The sequence below is a fragment of the Otolemur garnettii genome, unplaced genomic scaffold (assembly GCF_000181295.1).
Source record: "Otolemur garnettii isolate 467f Iridium unplaced genomic scaffold, OtoGar3 scaffold00056, whole genome shotgun sequence".
Classification (NCBI taxonomy): domain Eukaryota; kingdom Metazoa; phylum Chordata; class Mammalia; order Primates; family Galagidae; genus Otolemur; species Otolemur garnettii.
The window spans coordinates 1,727,307-1,750,230 of NW_003852451.1; the positions used below are offsets into that span (position 1 = coordinate 1,727,307).

At 38.2% G+C, this 22,924-nt stretch overlaps 1 protein-coding gene across 15 annotated transcripts in view; it reads right to left on the minus strand.

Moving 5' to 3' along the window:
* The window catches only part of AFDN (afadin, adherens junction formation factor), a 100,062-nt gene that overhangs the window by 49,392 nt on the left and 27,746 nt on the right, over positions 1 to 22,924 (minus strand). For 8 of the 15 annotated variants that reach the window (XM_023514614.1, XM_023514611.1, XM_023514612.1 and 5 more), the window contains 11 exons: positions 21,693 to 21,787; positions 19,323 to 19,585; positions 16,628 to 16,697; positions 11,598 to 11,716; positions 6,812 to 6,873; positions 6,491 to 6,696; positions 4,634 to 4,654; positions 3,734 to 3,879; positions 3,324 to 3,418; positions 2,649 to 2,914; positions 792 to 935 (listed from right to left, as the gene is read on the minus strand). In XM_023514614.1, the coding sequence (XP_023370382.1) occupies positions 792 to 935; positions 2,649 to 2,914; positions 3,324 to 3,418; positions 3,734 to 3,879; positions 4,634 to 4,654; positions 6,491 to 6,696; positions 6,812 to 6,873; positions 11,598 to 11,716; positions 16,628 to 16,697; positions 19,323 to 19,585; positions 21,693 to 21,787 (1,487 nt within the window). The remainder of the gene's footprint in view (positions 1 to 791; positions 936 to 2,648; positions 2,915 to 3,323; positions 3,419 to 3,733; positions 3,880 to 4,633; positions 4,655 to 6,490; positions 6,697 to 6,811; positions 6,874 to 11,597; positions 11,717 to 16,627; positions 16,698 to 19,322; positions 19,586 to 21,692; positions 21,788 to 22,924) is intronic. The other 7 variants (XM_023514617.1, XM_023514623.1, XM_023514621.1 and 4 more) reach the window with 1 other exon arrangement.

Sequence of the window (22,924 nt, forward strand, 5' to 3'; positions counted from 1 at the left end):
CTGCAGTGGGATACTCCTGTACGTGAATGCCACTCACTGCAGTGGGATACTCCTTTACCTGACTGCCACTCAGCTCACTGCAGTGGGATACTCCTTTACTTAACTGCCACTCAGCTCACTGCAGTGGGATACTCCTGTGCGTGACTGCTGCTCACTGCAGTGAGATACTCCTGTACGTGACTGCCACTCACTGCAATGGGATACTCCTTTACACAACTGCGGCATGACTGTCTACATATTATACTGTTCATTTGCAGATTTCCACTTTGCGGCTACTTTATGGATATTTTCTGTGGGTATAAATTCAATATTGAAGGTCGAACTATCTAGCCACTTAACTTACATAGTTCTCAGGATGCATATCACTGTGATGGGAATACGTGCAGCATCTCTGTCTATAAAAAACAGCCAATGATGGGGGATATAGTGGAATGGGTTTTGTACCCTTCCCATATATCCATTCTGGACAAGACTCAGCATTTTGCTGGGCAGATGCCTCTCCCCTGGCCAGGCTGTAGGCTGCCTGTGAATCCCTGGAATCGGTGACGGTGATATAAGTGGGGTCCCCCAGTCCTTCTAATTATTTCCCAAGAATCCAATTCTCTGAATAAAGTTCCTTTCTACTTAAATGCTTATGTAGTTTTGCTTCTTGCACACAACTCTAACTTAAATGTCAACAGCAAAATGATCTCATAAGATAATATTAAATAAGCCAACTTATTAAGTAGACTTTCCTTCTATTTTTTCATCCAAACTTTCCTGTGCAAACATGTCCCATGTTATTCACCTACCGTTGGGATAAAAGGCTCATCAGGTGCACAGTGATAATTCTGTAATAAGGCTTGAAGTTGTAGGGAATTTAACTTAAAGCAGGTGCTATTTATATTTGGAATGTCATCAGGTGCATACTTATCCATGGTAAGCAAAGTGGTTGCCTGTTTAAAGGGATAAATGGCATAAAATATGACTCAACAGTTTTTCATAAACATTATCCTTTAAGTAGTATTTGTAAAACTGTAGTAATTTGCTAATTTAATTTGGAAACACAGATGTTTTTAACAGACTTCCATTAACATTAACCATAAAAACTGCATAAAAGCATTGTCTAGGTAATTGTCTAAGCATTGTCTAGCATTGTAAAGGTATTTAGAGGCCCTCTTTAGTTTAATAGAACATATGTATATTTAAATTCAAGTATTTATGTTCATAAAGCATTAAAAATCATTCTCTTTAGAAGTATAAGCATTTACATGACCATTCATGTTACCAATTACTGGGCTCTCAATTGTTTCAGTATTATCAACTTTTCATAACTTGCTGACTGGCCTCCTGCTATACTTTAACCTCTTTAAAGAGATTAAGAAATAAAGAAAAAAATTTTACGTAACAGTAAAATAATACTGTCCTAGGTTTGAGGCTATATATGATCCATTTCGTCAAATGCAATATGCCAGTTCCTAGTTTTTAACATGTAAAAACTCCCCTCAGAGCTGGTTCAGCCATTAGGATATATAGTCTAACTTTGCATTCTGTAGAGTTAATTATAATACCAGACATTTTTAAATTGTCATACTCTGATTTCTCTTCATATTGTATACATTTTTGCCTCTTTTAGCATGAAGCTTTCTGAAACACACCTCACTGATCTCAGTATAAAGGACCATTTATATTATAAGGGTATCTCTATACTACTGGTTACCACGTTATGAGCTGAACTGCGCCCCCCCCATACTCTTGGAACCTAAGACCCAATACCCTAGAATGTATTATTTTTTGGAAATAGGGTCTTTACAGGGGTAATCAAGTTAAAATGAGATCAGTAGGTCCAGTAGGATTGGTGTCCTTATGAAGAGCAGACATTTGGACACAAACATGCATATAAGAGAACACCACGTGAAAATAAAGGCAGAGACTGGGGTGGCCCATCCGCAGGCCAAGGAAGGCCAAAGTCTGTGTGTAGATCCCCAGGAAGCTGGGCAAAAACCCGGACCAGCTCCTTCCCTTAGAGCTCCTAGAAGGGACCAGCTCTCTTGACACCCTGATTGTCCTCCAGAACTGTGAGACAGTAAATTTCTGTTAAGCTGCTCAGTCTGAGATACAGATTAAATACCCATTACCTGAAAGGACCAGAAGTGCATTTTGGATTTTTTTCAAATCTTGGAATATCTCTATCTATATAATGAGATAAACTTGGGAATAGGACTCAAGTCTAAATACAAAATTCATTTACATTTTAAATATGACCTATACTCACAGCTTGAATGAATACAATACTTTTAATAATTTTGTGCATGAAATGCCGTTTATGTACCTTAAACCATCAGAAAACCAACCACAGCTGTGTGGCATCGCCATCACTCCTCACTCTGAATTTACATGCTACCTGTTAATACAATGCCAAATATCATATTAATGCTCCAAAAGTTTTGAATTTTGGAGCACTTCAGATTCAGACTTTCAGATTAGCAATGTGCACTGGTTACGGCAGCCTGGATACCAATACACGCATCATCATTTTATTATTTGTAGACATGAAAAGCTCCAACAGAAGGATACTGAGGTTTAGATAAACCCAAGCGCTTGCCCATCAGAAAACCAGATCCATTCACCCTCAAGCACACTGACTGTGGGGAGGGGCCAGCACATACCTGCACAATCCTGCTCAGGTGACAATCAGCAGCCAGCTCCAGGCCCTGCTTCTCTGCCCACGCTTCAATATGTCCCAACTGCTGGCGGATAATTGCTCCCCAGTAATGAGAACATAACCCTGAATCCGGGTCAGTCACCAATCTATTGAACAGCCACATATTGATGAAGTGGAACAGCTGAGAGAAGAGCTGGATGGTCAGGGCAGCGTTGACTCTGCAGCGGCGCAGCAAGGACATGGCTCCCGTGAGTGTGTGTAGCACATCATCTGCCCAGGACAGGGTGAGAAGGCCAGGGACTGGGTCACCCAAGAAGAATGCTTGGGATTCACAGTGAACTTGGTCATGATAGTTAGGTAATAACTGCTGTTTAATCACTTTAAAAATACCAATCTTATTCAAATAACAATCAGTGATGTGGTCTGAAACATAATACTTAACTATGCTTAATATTGTAAGTTCATCCTAACAGATTTTTAAAAGTATGACCACCATTACACACCAAAGAACTATTGGTAAACAAAACAGACAGTCCTCAAAATTTATTATTTTAAAGAGTGACAAAAAAAATAGGTCACTCATTTTTTTAAAGTTATCTCTTCTTACGTGAACTAATAAAATCAAGTTAAATGTGAAGGAAGAGCAGGAGAGAGGAAGGGAATCAAAGAATATCCTAACCTATTTTTGGTCTTTGCAGACTGTTCTCTTCAGGATCATCTAGAAAGGCTGGCATGTAATTATTAAGTTCTGATTGAAGACAGTGAACCAAGTATCTGTAAATATATAAGCAATTTAAAAATAATCTCAGCATGACACACTACCACTACAAGACTTGTTAACACCATCTGAACTCTTTATTTTCTTTAAAAAAAATTCAGCTTTACTCTCAGAATTCTTGAAACATAGCTCATGAATTCAGCATTAATACAACAAATAAATACATATTTTGCATGTACTTATTTATACTTGCTATGATCTTCAATTAAGGTAAATAAAAATCTTTAAAATTAGTTTTAAAAATTGAATGAGAAAACATATGACTTAATTCCTTATACAATAGTGTTATCTTCAAAAAATGTATTCCTTACTTAAATGCCATTTGAACCAAGTGTGCTAAAACATCTTGGGCATCCAATGTGATTCGACTAAGGTCTCGGTCCTGCTTAATGAAGTTGAGAAGTTCAGATGCATTTGCCATCCAGAAGGCAAGTGCCCCCGCAATATTCTTCTGTTTCTGTAGACAGAACACATTTTCATAAGCAACATAGGATGAACAAAAGCAATAAAAATAAAAAGGAATGCTCTTGAAAAGTTGCTGAAGATAGACCAGTACCTTCCCATTTTCACCAAGATATTTACCACAGATACCAGATATTTGCAAAGGAATTTAGGCACATACATAGCTATGGGAAGTAAATAAAAACCAATGCAATTACTGATTAGAATTCATGTTCATGGACATATATATTAGCTATATGTCTTTAATTGGCTATAATTTATGAAATCAGTGGAAAAATGAAAATTTCCAACAATACCAAATTGTAGATTATGCATTATCTGGTAATCTGTGCAGTATACACACATGTATCCATGGTTACCCACAGCCACCCTGATACTTGTAGTCACCGGCTTGGACACCATGCAACTCAGTATCAAGTACTGATCTATCACATCCTCTCCCGACCACATGTGCAGGCCAGGCAACCTCAGATGAGATCCAAAGAATAGGAACCAAGGATAAATAATAAAGAGAAGAAAAAGAACTTTTGTCATTTCATATCCACACTGAAGTGCATTAAGCAGAAATTATGAAATGCTGGTAAAGGTTGCACAGTCAAAAAGGGTTTTAGTATTGCACGTCTCAGTTGCTGAATGAGTGTTATGAGCTGTTCAGTCCAGCTGTTGTAGTACTGTACTGACATGGGAGCAGCATGAGGAAACTTGGCTAAGCAACACAGCTAGGATCAGCTCCCAGCAGAATGTCCTACCTGGTCAACCTGGTCTACTTCCTGGAGAAAAACAGACGGGGGGGAAATCAAGCAGAACGAGAGAAAGAAACTTGTGAACAATCATGATAGCTCAAAAAAATCAAAACACTAATATGAAGGTACGACATGAAGGTACGACATTTAGTTACGTTATTCCCAAATTACACTTTCACGTATGGCTCTGAAGCGGTTTGGAAGTATATGACCTGAAGGGTTATTAGTTTTATTTCCTTACCACTGGCACAATAACTAAGTAAATTTCCACAGAGTTTATCTACAAAGATCATGCTTTAATAAACACAGAAGAATATACTGATCTCTTTTTAAAAATTTCCAAAGGAAGGACATCTAAACATCTTTTAATAAAATTGTGTGCTTACTAATTCAAGGTACATAAGTTAAGAGTCCATTCCCCTTGTTAATTCAGAGAAACAGGACAAGACCCACAGAAATAATCAAAATAAAAGTTGAGAAAGCTGAGAATTTTGAAATATATAAAGAACTAACTTACACCTATCCTAAATGGAGTAAATTCTTTGTTTTTTAAAAGTAGAATTTTAAATTATTCTTTACTGTCATAGTTCTTTTTCACCACTTAAAGATTCTCTAATTGGTTGCTAAGCCTGAAGTTTAAAAGGCTTGCTTTGGCAACAGGGACTTCACTGAGGAGCTCACATCAGTAAGGAAGAGTCTATTAAAGACCGTTTGATGACGGGGCTTTCACAATCAGAAGCGGGCTTTAGAAGTCCAGACATGACAGAAGACAGACGATGGCTCTAAACAACAACTGAAAGGGAATCTATATTGTGTATGAAGTAAGATGTGAGAGTAACAAAATCCAAATAAAATGACTGCCCTTTCAACTAGTTCCCAGCATCACACTTGTATAATGCTAACCACTCAAACATGAAAGAAATATTTCTTGAAAAACTCTGGCCTCTTAAAACATTCTAAGGAAAGAAGTAAAAGATTATTAGTTTCCCTAAAATGATCCTGCCAAGATAAAAAACAACCAAACCATCTAACTAGAGTTGTATTAAAGTAACAGCATTGACAAGTGATTTACAAAAGCTTAAAAAAAAAAAACTATAGATTTACTTTTAGTAACTTTAAATATTAAATTTTCAAATTATCTGTGAACATAGAAAACTGCTGTCAGTTTTGCCAACTATAGATAGAGAGTACTTAATGGAATCAAAACATTCTACCAACAGAATAGAATCCCTTTTTTTCTTGAAATTTTCAAAATAGGTTTATGAAAAGAATTTCACCTTAAGTGAAAACTGTCATGATGTCCACTATACTATGTGCTATCAAAAAGCCCAGTCCTACTGACATTGTACTAGGCTTATCACAAAGGAGCCAGTGCCTTTCTAAACCAGGGAGGGGCATGAGGACTGCTTCCTGGACAATGGGTTTACCCTGGAGCGAGGGAAATGTCTGGGAACCAGACAGAGGGCTGGTTGCACAACACTGTCAATGTCCTAATGCCACTGAACTATTCCCTTCAATGTGGTTTATGTATGCTACATAAACTTCATCTCAATAAATTATTTTTAAAGACATTCTAAGAAAATTCACAATAATCTGAATACTTTATTACACTTACTATTACAAATTTAAGAATCTTTTTCATGATCACATACACAGTTTATCTTTATTCTAAAGCCCATAAGAAAAAAGGTTTATATTTCCTTTCAACTTTTTGAAACTATACATTTTTCTATACTATTTATGTAATTTTTATTTTAGAAAAAACATATAACCAAATCAGAAGCATTAAAGAAAGTGAATTCACTGATTCAAACATTACAAGCACAGTGATCGTTCAGCACGGCTTTTCAGGCTGGCCCTTACCTGGATGACTCCTTCCATCATGCTCACCATCTTGTTGACTACGGCAATGACTTTGTGAGTGCGTTCTGCAGAACTGATATCCGGTCTGTACTGGCTGGACAATACATACCGGCATGCCATGTATAACACATATGTAGGGGACAACTTAAAATGGACTGTAGAGCTATTAGTATAATTTATAATGGCAGATAAAAATGAATCTTCAGCTGTGAAAAGATTTCAAAAAAGAAAAAAGAAAAAAACAAAAAAACCATGAAAAATCAAATGGATAAAAATGGATCAAGAAATAATTCACTAACAATGGAATCTGAAATTACTCACAACTTTCCCTGAATTCAATGCTTGCAGGTAATATCAGTTCAGGCCCAGAAGCATCCTGTGTTCTAAAGGAAGAAAGTTGACATTGCTTAAGATAAGGCCACATGGTTAATGGTATCACTGACAACCCATGTAGATTTCTGCAACTATTTTTTAAATCTCTATACAGATTTTGCAAATGTAAAACAAATAGCAACATCCCTTGTTTTCACATGTAGCCTATTCAAATACTGAGATGAATATATTACGAGTGATCTTACCACAACTCCTCACAGAAGGTTAGTTCCTTGAAGTAGATACCTGCCCCATGAGAACAATGACACAATTCTGGATTATTAATGAACACTTCAGGTCTAGCACAGAGATCAAGCTATATTGCACCTGCTATAGCCTGGCTCAGGTGACAGTGAAAAGACACTACTAAGAGACACCCAGGAAAACTAAACCATGTGGAGCTTGAAACTGAGTTCTTATACTAAAACAAAAATGTCCTAGGACCGAGACCTTATTTGCCTCCTTTCTCTACTGACACAGAGTTGGACGAGATGACTGCACCAGGCTTCCTCCAGCCGCTCAGTACTACCACTGTTCATCCCTAAAACAACGCGTCCTTTAAAGAAGACATTCTACTCGCTCATATTTTTTTCTTAACGTCACACAAATGCCAAATACTTTCCGCAACTTAGCTGACACTATACAAAAAAAGAACTGACAAAAATAACATAAAGAAAGATAAACTACAATTTGTAAGATTTCTAAGAACTAGCATTGTGCTACTGTTTGTATCTTTTCAGGTATTCACAATCAAATGAATTCAAAGATTAGGTATATTTCTATTCCTAGAAGATAATTCTTCACAACAGGTCATCACTCATTGGTAGGATAGAAGGGTGACTGCTGCTTTGTGAAACTCCTCTTCCAATTACAAATATATGAATTTGTATGAGTGTGTCCACCAAAAATTGAGTAAAATATGACCTTGTAACCAAGGTTAAAAACCATTTTGAAAGCCATTACTAGGCACAGACATTCTGAACTGTGTAAGATAATTACAATTTAGACCTCTTCATTGTAATAGATTTTTATTTTCTCAGTGAATAATGCTCACTTTATTCTTTCACTCAGACAAATGATTAGAACTTCAAGCCACTCTCTAAGTCTGCTACTAGCTATATTTTATTTTCTGTTCTTAACCAACAAAACACAACTATAAGAGGGACTCTAACAAATATAAATATTGTAACAGAACACAACTACAAGAGGGACTCTAACAAACACAAATATTGTAACCTAGTTATCTGCACCCTCACATTAATCTGAAATTAAAAACAATACAATAAAAAAATACTTAAATTGAACCAACCAAAACAGATACAGAGGCAGGTTATTAACTTCCTTAACAACATTTCAGTGTCTGTCATTTTATTTATTTATTTTGAGACAGAGTCTCACTTTGTCATCCTCAGTAGAGTGCCATGGCGTCACAGCTCATAGCAACTTCCAATTCCTATGTTCAAGTAACCCTCTTGCCTCAGCCTCCCGTGTAGCTGAGACTATAAGCATCCACAATGCCAGCCTAGTTTTTCTTAAAGACAGGATCTCACTCTTGCTCAGGCTGGTCTCCAACTCCTGACCACAAGCAATCCAACCACCCCAACCTCCCAGAGTGCTAGGATCACAGGCAGGAGCTACCGTGCCCAGCCATCATTTTCAGTAACTCTGTTTTTGAAAAAACAAGAAAACTAAAATTGACAGCAAATGCCAAAGAGCATGTGTTTTGCCTTTTGTAAACTTAAATGAAAATTAAATAGTGGGGATCATCAAGAGTTACAGGAATGAAATAACTCTTGACTTAAACTGAGAACAATGTTTATTCAAATATTCATATTTGATGAAGTGGAAAGTCAACAATTATCAGCACATTTGAATCAGAAATACTCATCAGTGACTTAAAATGACAGCAACAACAACACTGCTTAGTCAGTTAGCTGGTAATGAGTTTCTAGAATTATATATTTGAAATTGTTAGTAAATTCATTAAACATTCATTAACACAACAATTGAAGACTTTTCTTCAAAAATGAAAAAGAACTTATGATGATTATAGATTTATAATAGTTTGCAGACTGGCTAACTAAAATAATTCTTTAAACGGATGAAGATCCAGCCTCATCTTCCTCACGCCCCAAAAGATGAATAAAGAGAAAAGAATATGAGTTAACCCAAACTATTATGATAATTAAAAACAAAACCAAAAATCAATTAAATTATATGATTCAAAGTTTGTTATCTAGTCTACAATTTAATGATTTAACTCAATAATTTAGGAAAACAAAGATGCTCTTACAAACAATATAATTTAAATGCTCACTTATTTAACATGTCTCTCTTACACTCCCATATTATAGATATCTAACATTGCAGATAGGCAGTTATTTAATTTAATCCTTTTAAAAGGGACTTGAATAAAATTTATCAATGGTTTATTTCAACAAATTTGGTAAAAATGAGGAGGTTAAATTGTCACTGGAAAAAGAAAAAAAAAATCATCACTGACAATCAAAAGTTATTCCCATCAATGGATTAATAAATTGTGGTATATGTACACCATGGAATACTATGTAGTCATAAAAAAGGATGGTGACTTCACATCTTTTATGTTTACCTGGATGGAGCTGGAACATACTCTTCTTAGCAAAGTATCTCAAAAATGGGGAAAAAGTATCCAATATACTCAATACTACTATGAAATCAACATATAAGCACCTACACATTCATACAAATGGTAAAACACAACTACAGTCCAGAAAGTAGAAGGGAAGAGACTAAAAGGGGGAGAGGAGGGAAGAGGGAGGGTATTTGAGGGGACCTCACCTAATGTGCATGATGCAATGGTACACTCTAAAACTATTAAGAGAAGAGTATAATTGTGATGGATATGTTATTCAGTTCAAATGTAAGCATTTCACATTGTTTATCAAATCAATATACTGAACCCCATAAATGCATCAATGTACACAGTTATGATTTAATAAAAAAAAGTTACTCCCATCATTTAAAAGGATTTTTCTTAACCAAAATTAGTATTTTATACTGTATCAATTAAGTTATCTAATTTAATGCTTATTCTAATATTGTATATTTGAAAACAAAGAATGAGGTTAAGAATGGGAAGAAAGTTTCCACTGTTTTCATCACTGTCTTAGTATCAACAAAGTAGCATATTACTCAAAACCATTAATAAGTCTTTGCAAAGCAAACTGCCTTGTAGAAACTTTAATTACAATATGTGCTTAGGGTAAAAAATAATTTCTAACATATAATTAACAATCATGTGGCTATTTCTGACACTACATTAACAAACTATCAACCATACATACTTATTAATCATTAATTTTGCATATCCTAAAACCATTATCCTAATTCATCTTTCCTCTCCCACATGTGGGTTCATTTAATAATTCAAGTATTTAAGAGTTAAGAATTGTTAAGACATACTTCTCAATCACAATAAATACACAGTTATTCCTTACAGTACCCACTTACCACTCTGAACATCCTATTCTACAACACACTACCATAAACAAGTACAAACACAGAACATAAACTATTTACTACTGTGTCTAATAAAACTCATTGTCAGCCAACAAAAGCCATGCATAAGAATCAAACATCCAAAATAAAACTAGTGTTAAACTAGTTTTATTAGTAAAACTAGTAAAACTGAGATTTCCTTAGGAATGTTTTAATTACTGAGATGAATGGCGTTACAATAGCATGCTATAGAGTGCCCTCTACTGGAAGCTGGAAACTGAAGCCCTAGTACTGTCCTCACTATGACTAAACTGACAGGTTATCCTAGACAAGCCCACTGCTTCAGTTGTCTGCTTCAGTTACTGGATCTTTCACAGGAAACAATCAGAATGGCCTCTTCAAAAACCTGAAGAGCACCAACAGGGGAAGCTCCCCATTTCACGGATGATAACAAAAACATCATAAAAGTCACACCAAACTTCCTTATTTCTGTGGTTCATTTAGAGCTGCAGAGTAGAGGTGCTCAGCACCAAGCAATGTTGCAGTTTAAACTAGTTAGCATTTGGAACTCCTCATGTTAGTTAGCAACCATATTTAAGCCAGTGACATTACTTTCAACATTTAAACAATCTAGAGGTCACAAAAAAAAAAAAAAGAATTCTAATGTATAAAGGTGACATATATTAAAAATTATAAGAAAGGGAAATAACAAGTCTGAAGTTCTCTGCCCCAAAAAACTAGGTAAGAACGAAGCCGGCAGAAAAAGTAACTCGCCCTCCCCCATCCCAACAGGAAGACACAGAGCATCAGAGCAGAGGACATGATAACACGGCACTCCACAATTCGAAACATCTCTATTTCAAGATCATTTTCAGCTTTATGTATTTGTAAGCAGATAAAGATTTCTTCTAGAAATGTGTGAAATGACCAGATTTCTTTAAATATAAAAATTATCAAATATTAAAATCCATTAAAAACTCCCTTTCTCTTTATGTTTTCACAAAGCAGCAAATTTGAAATAGCAATATTCTACTTCATTGTGCCTCTTATTTCAACTTGATAACACTACGGCACAGAAGTGAGGGAGGGATATGATTAACAAAGCATTGCTTTTCAATTCAATAACGTGGAAAGGAAATACTCTTAAACAGGATAGCTAACATTCTTAAAATGTCAGAACCTTTATAAACTCAATAATCTTTATTCCAAACCCACTCTAAGAACGATTTTACTTCTTTCACAGTAAGGAAATTACCTGCTTTCTTGCCTGCGATAGTCTGGCTGCTGCTCTGCTCTGATCATGGGCTTTACCATCCCTCGCTCAGCTGTGCTGGAGGCAGACGGTGCTCGGTCGCTGTCCAGCCTGGTGGTGCTCTGTGCCGGAGGGAAGCACAGTGCACTTAGAACACCCTGCAGACCAGCCCAGCCTGACACTCAGCACTGCAGGCAGAGTTCTGGGGCAGGCCAGAAAGCAGCAGAGCCAAAGCTGAGGACACCATATCCACAGAGATGTGCCCGAAACACATTGGCATTAAAAGAGTAATAAAAACACATAGCTGCTTTCATTTTCCAAGAGCCAGGAGCTGGCTTTAAAACACAGGCATGCAAAATTGGTACATATGCACAAAATTTTTTTTAAAAGGACAGCTACATTGATTTTATTCCATAAAGTTCTTTGAAAATCAGGATAAAACATGAGAAAATATGTACCACCATGAAGAGTTAAGGTCTTTTGTTTATTACTTTTAAGAACATATTTAGAAATGCTACTCATAATAGTTTAATACCTAATGAATTCTGTATAGAAACTAGTTTATTTCTTGCTATAAATAAACGAAAAGAAAAAACACACATTATATGGTAAGATGACACAGTATATATTTAAGTACCTCTGAACAGTATACATTTCTAACCACATGTATGGCATTTGTGGGCAAATAAAAAGTACAAGTTACCTATATTAAGAAAATTGTCAGAATAAAATCAAAGATTTATAATGTAATGAAATTTGCTGTAGCAAAAATTTCATGTAAAATTTCTTATATCACATCTATTTACTGAAGAAGTTGAGTATAAAAATAAAAATCGTTACTTTACCATCTAGAGATTATCACAGGGCTACACATATCTTTATTATTTTCCATAAATGGGAACTATTTGAACAATGCAAAGTATTTTACTTTGTAAAAATATTCTTTCTCATATGCTATAAACATCTCACAATATTAACTTATTTTCTTTTATAGACCTGCAATGGCTATATAACATTTTGTTGTCTATTCATCATACTTCATTAAACCAAAGCTATATAACAATGTTTAAAATACTTTTTAGTACAAAGTGACATGACAACTATGCTTACAGATAATATCTATTCACACACAGTAACTATTTACATAAGGTGCACTTATAGAAACAGAACCCCTGATCAGTAAATGACAGCATTATTTAAGCTGTAAAAAAAGTGTTATAAATGACTAGCATTAGGGCAGTGGATAAATAAATTATGTTATGCTTATTTGTTTACATACTACTACATAGTTTTAGATTTTTTTTTAAGACTTTTAAGTACATAAAAAATGCTCACAAAAACTGAAGAAAGATTAGGTGTATGTGGAGAGAGAAATACATCCAATTGTGTTCAAATACATAAATGAACACACAGACAAATTCAGAGAGTTCAGAAAAGGATCCATCAAAACATTACCAAGGGCTGATTATAAAGTGTGCGTGAGCAATTTTCATCATTTCACCTTTTTTCCTCTTTTTACCAAGTATTCTATGTGGACTACACACATTTTCATAAAAAACTAACATTGCTTTACAAAGGCAGTTCTATTTCTATTTAGCTCCAGAAGTACTCATTTACTCTATTATTGACAAGATATTTCCAGATTCTTTCAAGCAGCTGGCACTTTTCTAAGCACTAGGAATATAGCAGTGATATATAAGAGCAAGTTCTATGCTTTCAGAGCTCACATTCTATAGTCAACAGACAAACAGGACAAGTAGCAGATGGTAGTAAAGGCTGTGCAAAGAATTTAGTAAGGTGGGCTGTGATAGTGATGTGATGCTCAGGGACAACTCTGTCAAATATGTGGCTTGAGGTACACAAGACTGAGGTACACTGGGGTTTGAGATAAGGGCCGATCATCTGAAAACCAAGGACAAAACCAAACACACCAGTGCAAGAAAGGCCTTCAAATGGGAAAGGGGTGGGTAGGAGCACAGAACAGAAGTCCTGTGGGGCTGGACCTGAGTCAGCAACAGAGCAGTGGCCAGGTGAGATACAGTGGGAGGAGGCAGGATCAGGTCACAGAGGCTGGGCAGGCCAGAGAGAAAACTGATATTTGGAGTAAGAAGCCACTTTGAAAGCAGGGCAGAGACAGAACCTAGTTTGTATTTTTAAAATGTGAAAAGAATGACAGGCTGGGAAAACAAAGGGCCACTGCTAGGGAAGCTACACAGCCCTTCCTGCTCCACGGTTCCCGTGGCCTGAGCCAGCTGGGCAGAGCGCTTCCTGTACTCAGAGGCTGAAGATAGAGAGGGACCAATTAGGAGCTGGGAACAGGTTTCCATCAGACCAATGCTGTTGATGCAGTGTCATTTACTAAGATGAGGAAGGATCAGAAAAAGAAATCTGCTTGAGAAAGAAAATCTAGTCTGGTTTTAGCTGCCTTGAATTTTAAATTCACACAGGACACTCAAGTGGATATGTCAAGCAGGCCTTTGGAGAAAGGAGTCTGGAAAGGTCAGGGCCAAAGGGCGCATGTTAGGTGGTAATTAACACCAGATGGGGTGCTATGGTGCCTGTAACCCCAGCACTTTGGGAGGTCCAGGTGGGAGGATCACTTTGAGGCCAAGAGTTTGAGACTTGCCTGGGCAACATAGTAAGACTCTCTACAAAAAAATTTTTTTTAATTAGCTGAGAGTCGTGGCATGTGACTGTAATCCCAGTTACTCAGGAGGCTGAGCCAGGAGGGATCACTTCAGCCCAGGAGTTCAAGGTTTCAATGAACTATAATCATGCCAATACATTCCAGCCTGTGCTATAAGCGAAATATTATCTCTTAAAAAAAAATTAAAGTATTGCAAGATTAGAAAAGTATCCAATGTATTCAATACTAATAAAAAGCCAGTAGATTAATTAATACATGCCCGCATGAGAGAAAAACTCAATTTAATTCAAGTTGGGGGGAAGGAAGAAGAAAGGGAATTGCTGTGCCCCCACCTAACAGGCATGACGTAAAGGTGCATGACATACCTCCTGGGTAAAGGCACAACTACAACAGGGCCTTACCTAACACATCCTAATCATCTATACCTTGTATTAATCTGAAATAAAAATAAAAAATAAATAAAAATTAAAAAGAAAATCAACCTGGTGGCAGTGGCCCCTTATGCTGGAAGTGGCAGTTTCAAATCCACCCCTGGCCAAAAAAAAAAAAAAAAACTGCAGGAAAAAAATTAAGCTGGGTGTAGTAGCTCATACTGTAATCCTAGTGCTCTGGGAGGCCAAAACAGGTGGATTGCCTGAGCTCAGGAGTTTGAGACCAGCCTGAGCCAGAGAGACCCTATCTCTAAAAATAGTCAAGAGTTGTGGGGGGCGCCTATAGTCCCAGCTACACAGGAGTTTGAGGCAAGAGAATCACTTGAGCCCAAGAGTTTAAGGTTGCTGTGAGCTATGATGCCATATCACTCTATCCAGGGCGACAAAGTAAGACTCTGTGTCTCAAAAAAATTTTTAAAAATTAATAGTATTTAAAATCAGTCAGCAGGATGAGTCGCTGAGGGAAGATCATAAAGAAGGCCCAAGTTCTGCAACCTTAGCCCTTCAAACTATCAAAGTTCAGTGTAAGCAGAAGAGGCACCAACAAATCAGACCACGGAAGAACCACCATGTGGTGGGGGAAGAATCAGGAAAGTGACACCCACAAAGCCAAGAGGAGGAGGTATATCCAGGAAAAGGAGGTAGTTAGAAATGGCCCTAACAAGGGGGACAGGACAAAACAGCCCAGATCTGAGAAGTAGGAGGCCATCCGTGTTCTGACAACCAGGGATGGAGAGGGTGCTGGGAACAAGAATCAAGAGGAGTGGAGGACAGAACATAAAGTTGGGGAATGGCGAGTCTAAGCCCAGAGGACACTGGAGATGCTCGACATACTCCAAGGCTGACAAGAGTCCTCCAGAACTGTGGAGGGTGCTGCATGGTGGCCTCCAAAGAACCACATCTTAAGTACTCCCCTCCCCTGCAATCTGTTTTAGCCAATGGAAGGCAGAGGAACCTATATGGTACCGTATGGGCTGAGCCCTTAAGAAGGTCTGGAAGCTTCCTGGTTCCTACGAGGCACCACACAGAGTTCAGGCTGCCCCAATGGACCTGAGATGACACACGGAGGAGGAGATCAGCCCTCCCTCCAGCCAGATCATTTCTCTGCATCCCAGCACCTGGCCACCATCTGGCTTGCTTGTTGAATGCAGGCACACAAGTGACCACCAGCAGGACCGGCAAACAAACTGCCTGGGTGAGCTCAAACCAAACTGCACAATGGTAAACAAATAAAATGGCTGCTGTTGTAGTCCAGTAACTGATAAGGGATGCTGTGGAAACAAAGTGCCTGAGAGCTTTAACTCACCTAAAGGATCTAGTATCTAAAGTGAGGGGCTAACAAGTGCAGAAGTATGTTATCATTACAGGTAATCTGACCAGAGGGCTAGTTACATAAAGGAGAAACACATATGCTCCACTAGGAAGAGAAAGCACAATATCCTGGCCTCGGGGAAAGGAACAGTCTGCTAGCTTCCCTTCATGTATCACTGCTGGATGAGCTACCACGAAGTCTATTTTTATATATACATAAAGAAGTCTCGCGGGTATATTGCCATTACAGTAGTCCCTCTAACTATCTGTGGTTTTAATTTCCATGGTTTCAGTTACCCGAAGTCAACTGTGGTCAGAAAACAGGTGAGTACAATATATAAAGATATTCTGAGAGTGAAAAGTGAGAAACAAAGATACATTAACATATCTTTATTACAGTATATTGCTATAAATATACCATTTCTATTAATTGATGTTAACTTCTTACTATGCTTAATTTATAAGATAAATTGTTATCTTACGTATGTATATAGGAAAAAACAGTACATATATAGGGCTCCGTATTTTATGGAGATTCAGGCATCCACTGGGAATCTCTGAATGTATCCCCTGTGGATAAAGGGGATATCTACAGTGTCCTATAAGTTAAACACAATCCCATCAGGTAATACATAATTACTTGCCTTGCTTGTTGGCAATGCTGTCCCACTATGAATATCTCCTCCTAAATCAAAAGTTGTCTCCTGAACAATTCTGTCAGGATAAAAAGGACAAGCAGAGAATTAGTAACTTTCAAATGATAAGGCACAGCCTCTCCATGATAATACAGAAGGAAAAGTTTCACTAAATAGCCCAATCTACAACAAACTGCTTTATTTTCTATACATAAACTTATAGGACAAAAAAATATCATTAATTTTATGAACTTTTCTTACTGGTGCATATTGAATACTCTCAGAATCATATCTTTTTAAACTATAAATTTAAAAAACTGAATGTAAAGAAAAGGCTACTTTACTGTGTGAACCTATTGAGGCTGCAGACAGTGTACAATGAAGCAAAGTGCAAAGACTAAGGAGCCCTTGCCCTGCTCCTGGACCCAGGGAGGGTGACCACACAGAGGCAGGGCACAATCGGATGATTTTTTCCCTAATGCACAGGGCTAATGTAGTTAGGCTACAAATTAAAAAATGGGAAATGCTTAATAATGTTAGTAATTAAATCAGGAGTTTTCCTAGTTTAAATGGAATCCTAAAAATAGCTCAAAATACCAAAATTTCTAAACACATCATTATGAAAAATTAGCTCAGAATATAGATAAAATCTCATCTTGAAATGTCTAATAGGCTGGGGCAGTGAAATTACCAGCACCAATGAAGTTGTGTGTACCAGCCTCCCCCCACCTCCCGACCTCTCATCGCTCATCAGAGATCTAACCCAAGGAGACAGGAGTCTGAATACCAGGAAGCCAATGAAGGTGAATTAGCAGTTAAATTTCCTGGATTTCTGTACAAGGTGATCAAAAAGAATGCAATCTCTTTTGTTACCATATTTGAAAAATTATACAGTCTAATTTCAAAACACCACAGAAACTTAAAACATTCATTGAAGCTCAATCTACAGAATGAAACAAAGAAGTAATACGGATGTTCAAAACAATTTTTCAAATTACAAAAGCAGGTACAATTTCCTCCTCATGAAGAAAATAAAAGTGTCATGTAACACAAAATAATAGCATTCTTTAAAATATTAGTAGTAACTTTTAAAAAATAAAAGCTCATCATGAAGAAAATAAAAGTGTCACGTAATACAAAATAATAGCATTCTTTAAAATATTAGTAGTAACTTTTAAAAAATAAAAGATTCTATTAAAAGCTATATCAACTTTCTGCACACAACTTTATACATCACCAAGTTTCACAAAATTAAATAGTCGTACCTATTAGCGAGATATTCACAGAGACAGAAATGCTCCATAGAGCCCTGGCAGTCTGAGTGGGAAGTTCAGCTCCGCTGCCCACTCTGACAGTGGGAACAGGACAGTGACAGTCACCTCCTACGCTGCCTGCTACAGCTACACATATCCACTGGTCACCCTCGACTTCCTCTCATGGACACTAATGAGTATAATCAATGCCTTCTTGATCCCATTTATAATTATTGCCGTAGAATAACAAATTTACAACACTATGCATAGCACTTTAACTTTCCACCCACCCAAAGCTATCTCCATCAAGCTTTAATGTGGCCCAGGTGTACTCTATCTGGGTATGTGGACAAGTCCAAAGTGACCTTATACGTGATTCTGATATTTCTGAAATATAATCTCTGACTGTCACAATCATTTCTCTTTGATCTTAGCACACAGAGCACCCTGTGAAAGAAAACACTGGAAAAGGCAGTGCAGTGAAGACACCTGCGTGCTGTGCTGTCTGTTCATTAGGCAGAAAGCTGATGTCGCAGAGGACTTTTCGGTCGCTTTAAAAAGCGTGAGAGAAAAGCTACTGCAGCCATTTTCCCAAGATCAATATCCTGTCAACTGCAAAAGTGATAATGAAGTAGCTAAACAGTATACTACAGCTTTAAATTATCATAACCAAAAGAGAGGTCATACTCCCAACAGAGTTTTACTAGATGGTCATTAAGAAAGGACTTTCCCCTCTAACAGGTTCACAAAGCAAATCCTCAGAAGAGCACTGGGTGGCGCTAAGATATTCCAAATTTCCTAAGAGATCTTGATGTGCTTCCTTATTAGACATAAGGAAAAAAAAAATAATAAAAAATATAAAAATCTTAGTAACACAGGAGAATTACATAGAACACTATAATTTTTTCTTTTAGAGACAGAGTCTCACTCTGTCGCCCTTGGTAGAGTACCGTGGCATCACAGCTCACAGCCACCTCCAGCTCTTGGGCTTAGGTGATTCTCTTGCCTCAGCCTCCTGAGTTGCTGAGAACACAGGCACCCGCCACAACGCTTGGCTATTTTTTTTTTGTTGTTGTTGCAGTTTGGCTGGGTCCAGCTTCAAACCCGCCACCCTCAATATATGGGGCTGATGCCCTACTCAGTGAGCCACAGGCGCCAGACACTGTAATTTTTAATAAAAGAGCAGGTATTGTTTTAGTATACTGGCTAAAAAAAAAATCAAAGTTAAAATAAAATTTAAAACCAGTAAGCACTTCTAATTTTAAGAAGAAATTAAAACTTTCCTGTCTTCTTCCCTTTAAAACCAATCCAAATTAACAAAAGTATGAACCAGAATCATAAACCCCACCATGACTTTTTTAAACTGAAAAAAAAAAAAAAAAAAAAAAAAGCCAAGTCACCTTTGTGTAATTCAGATTACCTAAATCCTAAGGCTAGTCTCTAGTACTTACCCAGGTTTATGTCTCGGACCCTTAACCATCAGGCCTCCATCCACAGCTCTTTTGGCGAGAGCGTGATCCTGGCTGGGGTCCACAAACTTGAACACATGAGAGGCCCCAAACTGCACTTTCATGCCACTCTGCAGCATGGTGGTCTCTGAGATGCGCTGGCCCTCCACATAGGTCTCTGCATCCACACTTCTAGGTGTCACGGTAACCACTCCATCCATGTTGGTGAGGTCACAGTGATGGGGCTGAATCCCTGGGCCAAACAGCTGAAAACAGAAGGACACCAAAGAAACTCATCAGGAAAAACACAGTACTTAAAAACAGAATTTCAATATTATGAGCACCCCTTTTATGATAAATGTAATCTGGTAAGCTCTAGATTTTTAGTGCTTTTTTAAAGCACGTTTTCCCCAATAGTATAGGAATTACACACTGTCAAAATAGCGTCAAACAGACCTTTTATTTTGGGACTCAGTAACTTAAGACATATTGTAACTTTGCATGAAAAGCATACAGTCACCTTAACAAACATCCATTTGATAATTTAACAGACAAACCAACACAGGATCACTTAAGGCAATGGTTCTCAACCTTCCTAATGCTGCAATATATTTTCATTGTTACAAAGGGGTTGCAACCCACAGGTTCGACTTAAGCTAACTTAAGGCTAAGAGTTGGAGATCAGCCTGAGCAACATACTGAGATCCAGTCTCTACAAAATATTAAAAAATAAAAAACTAGCCAGGTGAGGTGGCACACGCCTGTAGTCCCAGTTACTATGTAGGCTGAGGTGGGAGGAGTACTTAGAGCCAAGGTTTTGGAGGCTATAGAGAATTACAATTGCACCACTGCACCCGAGTCTAGGCAAATGATCAAGGGGATCCTATCTCAAAAAACAGACAGAAGGGCAGCGCCTATGGCTCAGTGAGTGGAGCACCGGCCCCATATACCGAGGGTGGTGGGTTCAAGCCCGGCCCCAGCCAAACTGCAACAACAACAACAACAACAAAAATAGCCAGGCATTATGGCAGGCACCTGTAATCTCAGCTATTCGGGAGGCTAAGGCAAGAGAATCACCTAAGCTCAAGAGCTGGAGGTTGCTATGAGCTGTGATGCCGTGGCACTCTACCGAGGGCGACAAAGTGAGACTCTGTCTCTATAAATAAATAAGTAAATAAACAGACAGAAAATTTCTATAAATAAATAAATAAACGAACAGAAAATTTCTACCTATTTTTGTCATTGCTGTGCTAAGAATGAAGGAAGGAGTGAGAGAACTGAGAATGCCACCACAGTCCCAAGCTACAACTGAGAAACCAAAGTACAGAGCAAGGGGGGATGTGCCTGGGCTGGAGTGGACTTTAAGGAAGAGAAACATCCTGACTTCACTAATTCAGAGAATGTGTTAAAATCTGTTTTTTAAGTACAGGAAAACTGTGTTCAGCTACCATTTTAAGTATAATTTATTAAATGCCTGTTGCTATGTGTCAGACACAGTAACAGGCACTTCTGCACAGGTTACCTCCTGTAACTGTGACACAGAGCTATAAAAACATCACCATCACTACCATCTTTTAGAAAAAAGGAAGCATCTCAGAAGAACATGAGCCCAAGTTTTTAAGGGTAGTGCTTGACCATAAACTCACACCTTGCTCTTTTACAGGAGAGTAAAATGACTGAATTGACAAATGATGTTCTGTATTTTGCCATGTATAATGCTCACTTTTTGCCCAAATTTCTGAGGAAAATAAGGATGCACATTATACATGAGTAGTATATATGTATACTCAGGAGCCAGGAGCCCAGCAGGCCTGCCAGGACTGCCACATCCTTCCACATGGCCTGCCAGGCATATGAGGTTCCAGTCTGGGAGGATCCAGGATGAGGTGGGAGCAGCTTTCACTCAGTGCTACGATCATGAGAGAGGGTAGCAACAGGTAGTCAGGGTGTAGCTATGCAGGGTTTGGGCTAAAACTCGAGGACCAGTGCAATGGAGCTGTGCCTCCCACATGGCAGGGAGGAAAGACTCCAGGAAGAGGGAAGGGGCCCCTTTCACAGAGAGGGAGGCTACGAGAGAGTGGTGTGATCTCCACACTTACCAGGGGAACATTAGCCTTCCCCAGATATGTCTCTCCTTGCTGACAGCTGCCCAGTTTCTCGAGGTACATTTTCTTGAAAGTTTGGGCCAAAAATGTGGGTGCACATTATACACGGGGTGTATTTTACATGGCAAATAAAGTACATTTAAATACAAAATCTGTTAATCTTAATTCCTTCATTAGTTACCACGTGGCAGGCTCTCTGCCACGTACTGTGCCTCCTGAAACACAAGAGGAGCAGCAGGAACCTCGGCACTGCATCACCACTGCGCACCTGGATAGAGCTGTCATCCAACTTTTCTGTCCCAACTTCAGTCACACTTAACTGGAGGCGGTAGAGCTTTGGCTTATCTCTGGAGTCAGAGCCATCTGCAAGAAGAGAAGGAAGACAGCTCCATTTGCAAAGTCTAATGTTCTTAGAAACATTTGAAACAAACAAACAAACAAACCCAAAAGTTTCTATCTTAGAAAGTACTGTTCTCACTTAGGATTTCTTTTCAAAGAACTCTCCAACATATAACACGGTTTAACAAATTAGATACAGAAAATTCAAATTAAGAAATACATCAGCTCCTCTTTAGTCTTAAGTATTAACATTATCATTAATTTTGATGTTCTAACTACATAAAAAGAAATTTCCTCTAACACAATGCCCTAAATTTTCACTAACAATTCTGTGGAGCAACTGTATTAGCAAAATGAAATTTAAAGACACAGAGGCCTTCAATTCTGCCCCGACCTTCCTGATAGGAAACTGGCCACCGTCAGGGCAGGCAGTTCCCCCAGCCCCGAGGCAGTGTGGCACTCACTGCCAACAGTGATTTAAACAAGATCAAAGTCCTCCAAGATGGGGCCTAACACCTGTCTCCTGGATAATCTCCCCAAGTAATTCCAATGACAGTTCTTGATTCAGAATTACTGTTAAAAGTGCTTAGCTCAGGGCAGCGCCTGTGGCTCACTGAGAGGGTGCTGGCCCCACATACCAAGGGTAGCCGGTTCGAACCCAGCCCTGGCCGAACTGCAACAACAACAAAAAGTGCTTAGCTCCCTGGAGTGGAACTAGGGTGAAGAGTACAAAAGACTATTGAAATTTTTTTTTGGGGGGGGGGGTCATTTTAAGCTTTTATGAACTATAGGAATTTTTTAATTCCCTGAGTGTGAGATTCTGTGATAGGGAAGGCATGGGAAGGAGGAGGAAGAAGCAGCAGCTGTGCCAAAGACCTGGTCCCATTTTACACCCAGACATGTTTGCTCACTTCCCATCTACTATAGCCCAGTTGATCAAGACGTCCACTGAAGATTTACTCTGATTTCAAAGATGTTTACACATGAGAAATATGTGCCTCAAAGAATTCATGAATTATGATACAGTTTCCAAGTTCAACATTTGCACCACAGCCATGATGGTCAGTCCAGCACTGCAAATACACCAGGGAGGCTTCCTTCACACGTGAGGCCACGTGAGTCTCCCTGACCCACCGTGACTGTAACAGTCACTGAGTCAGC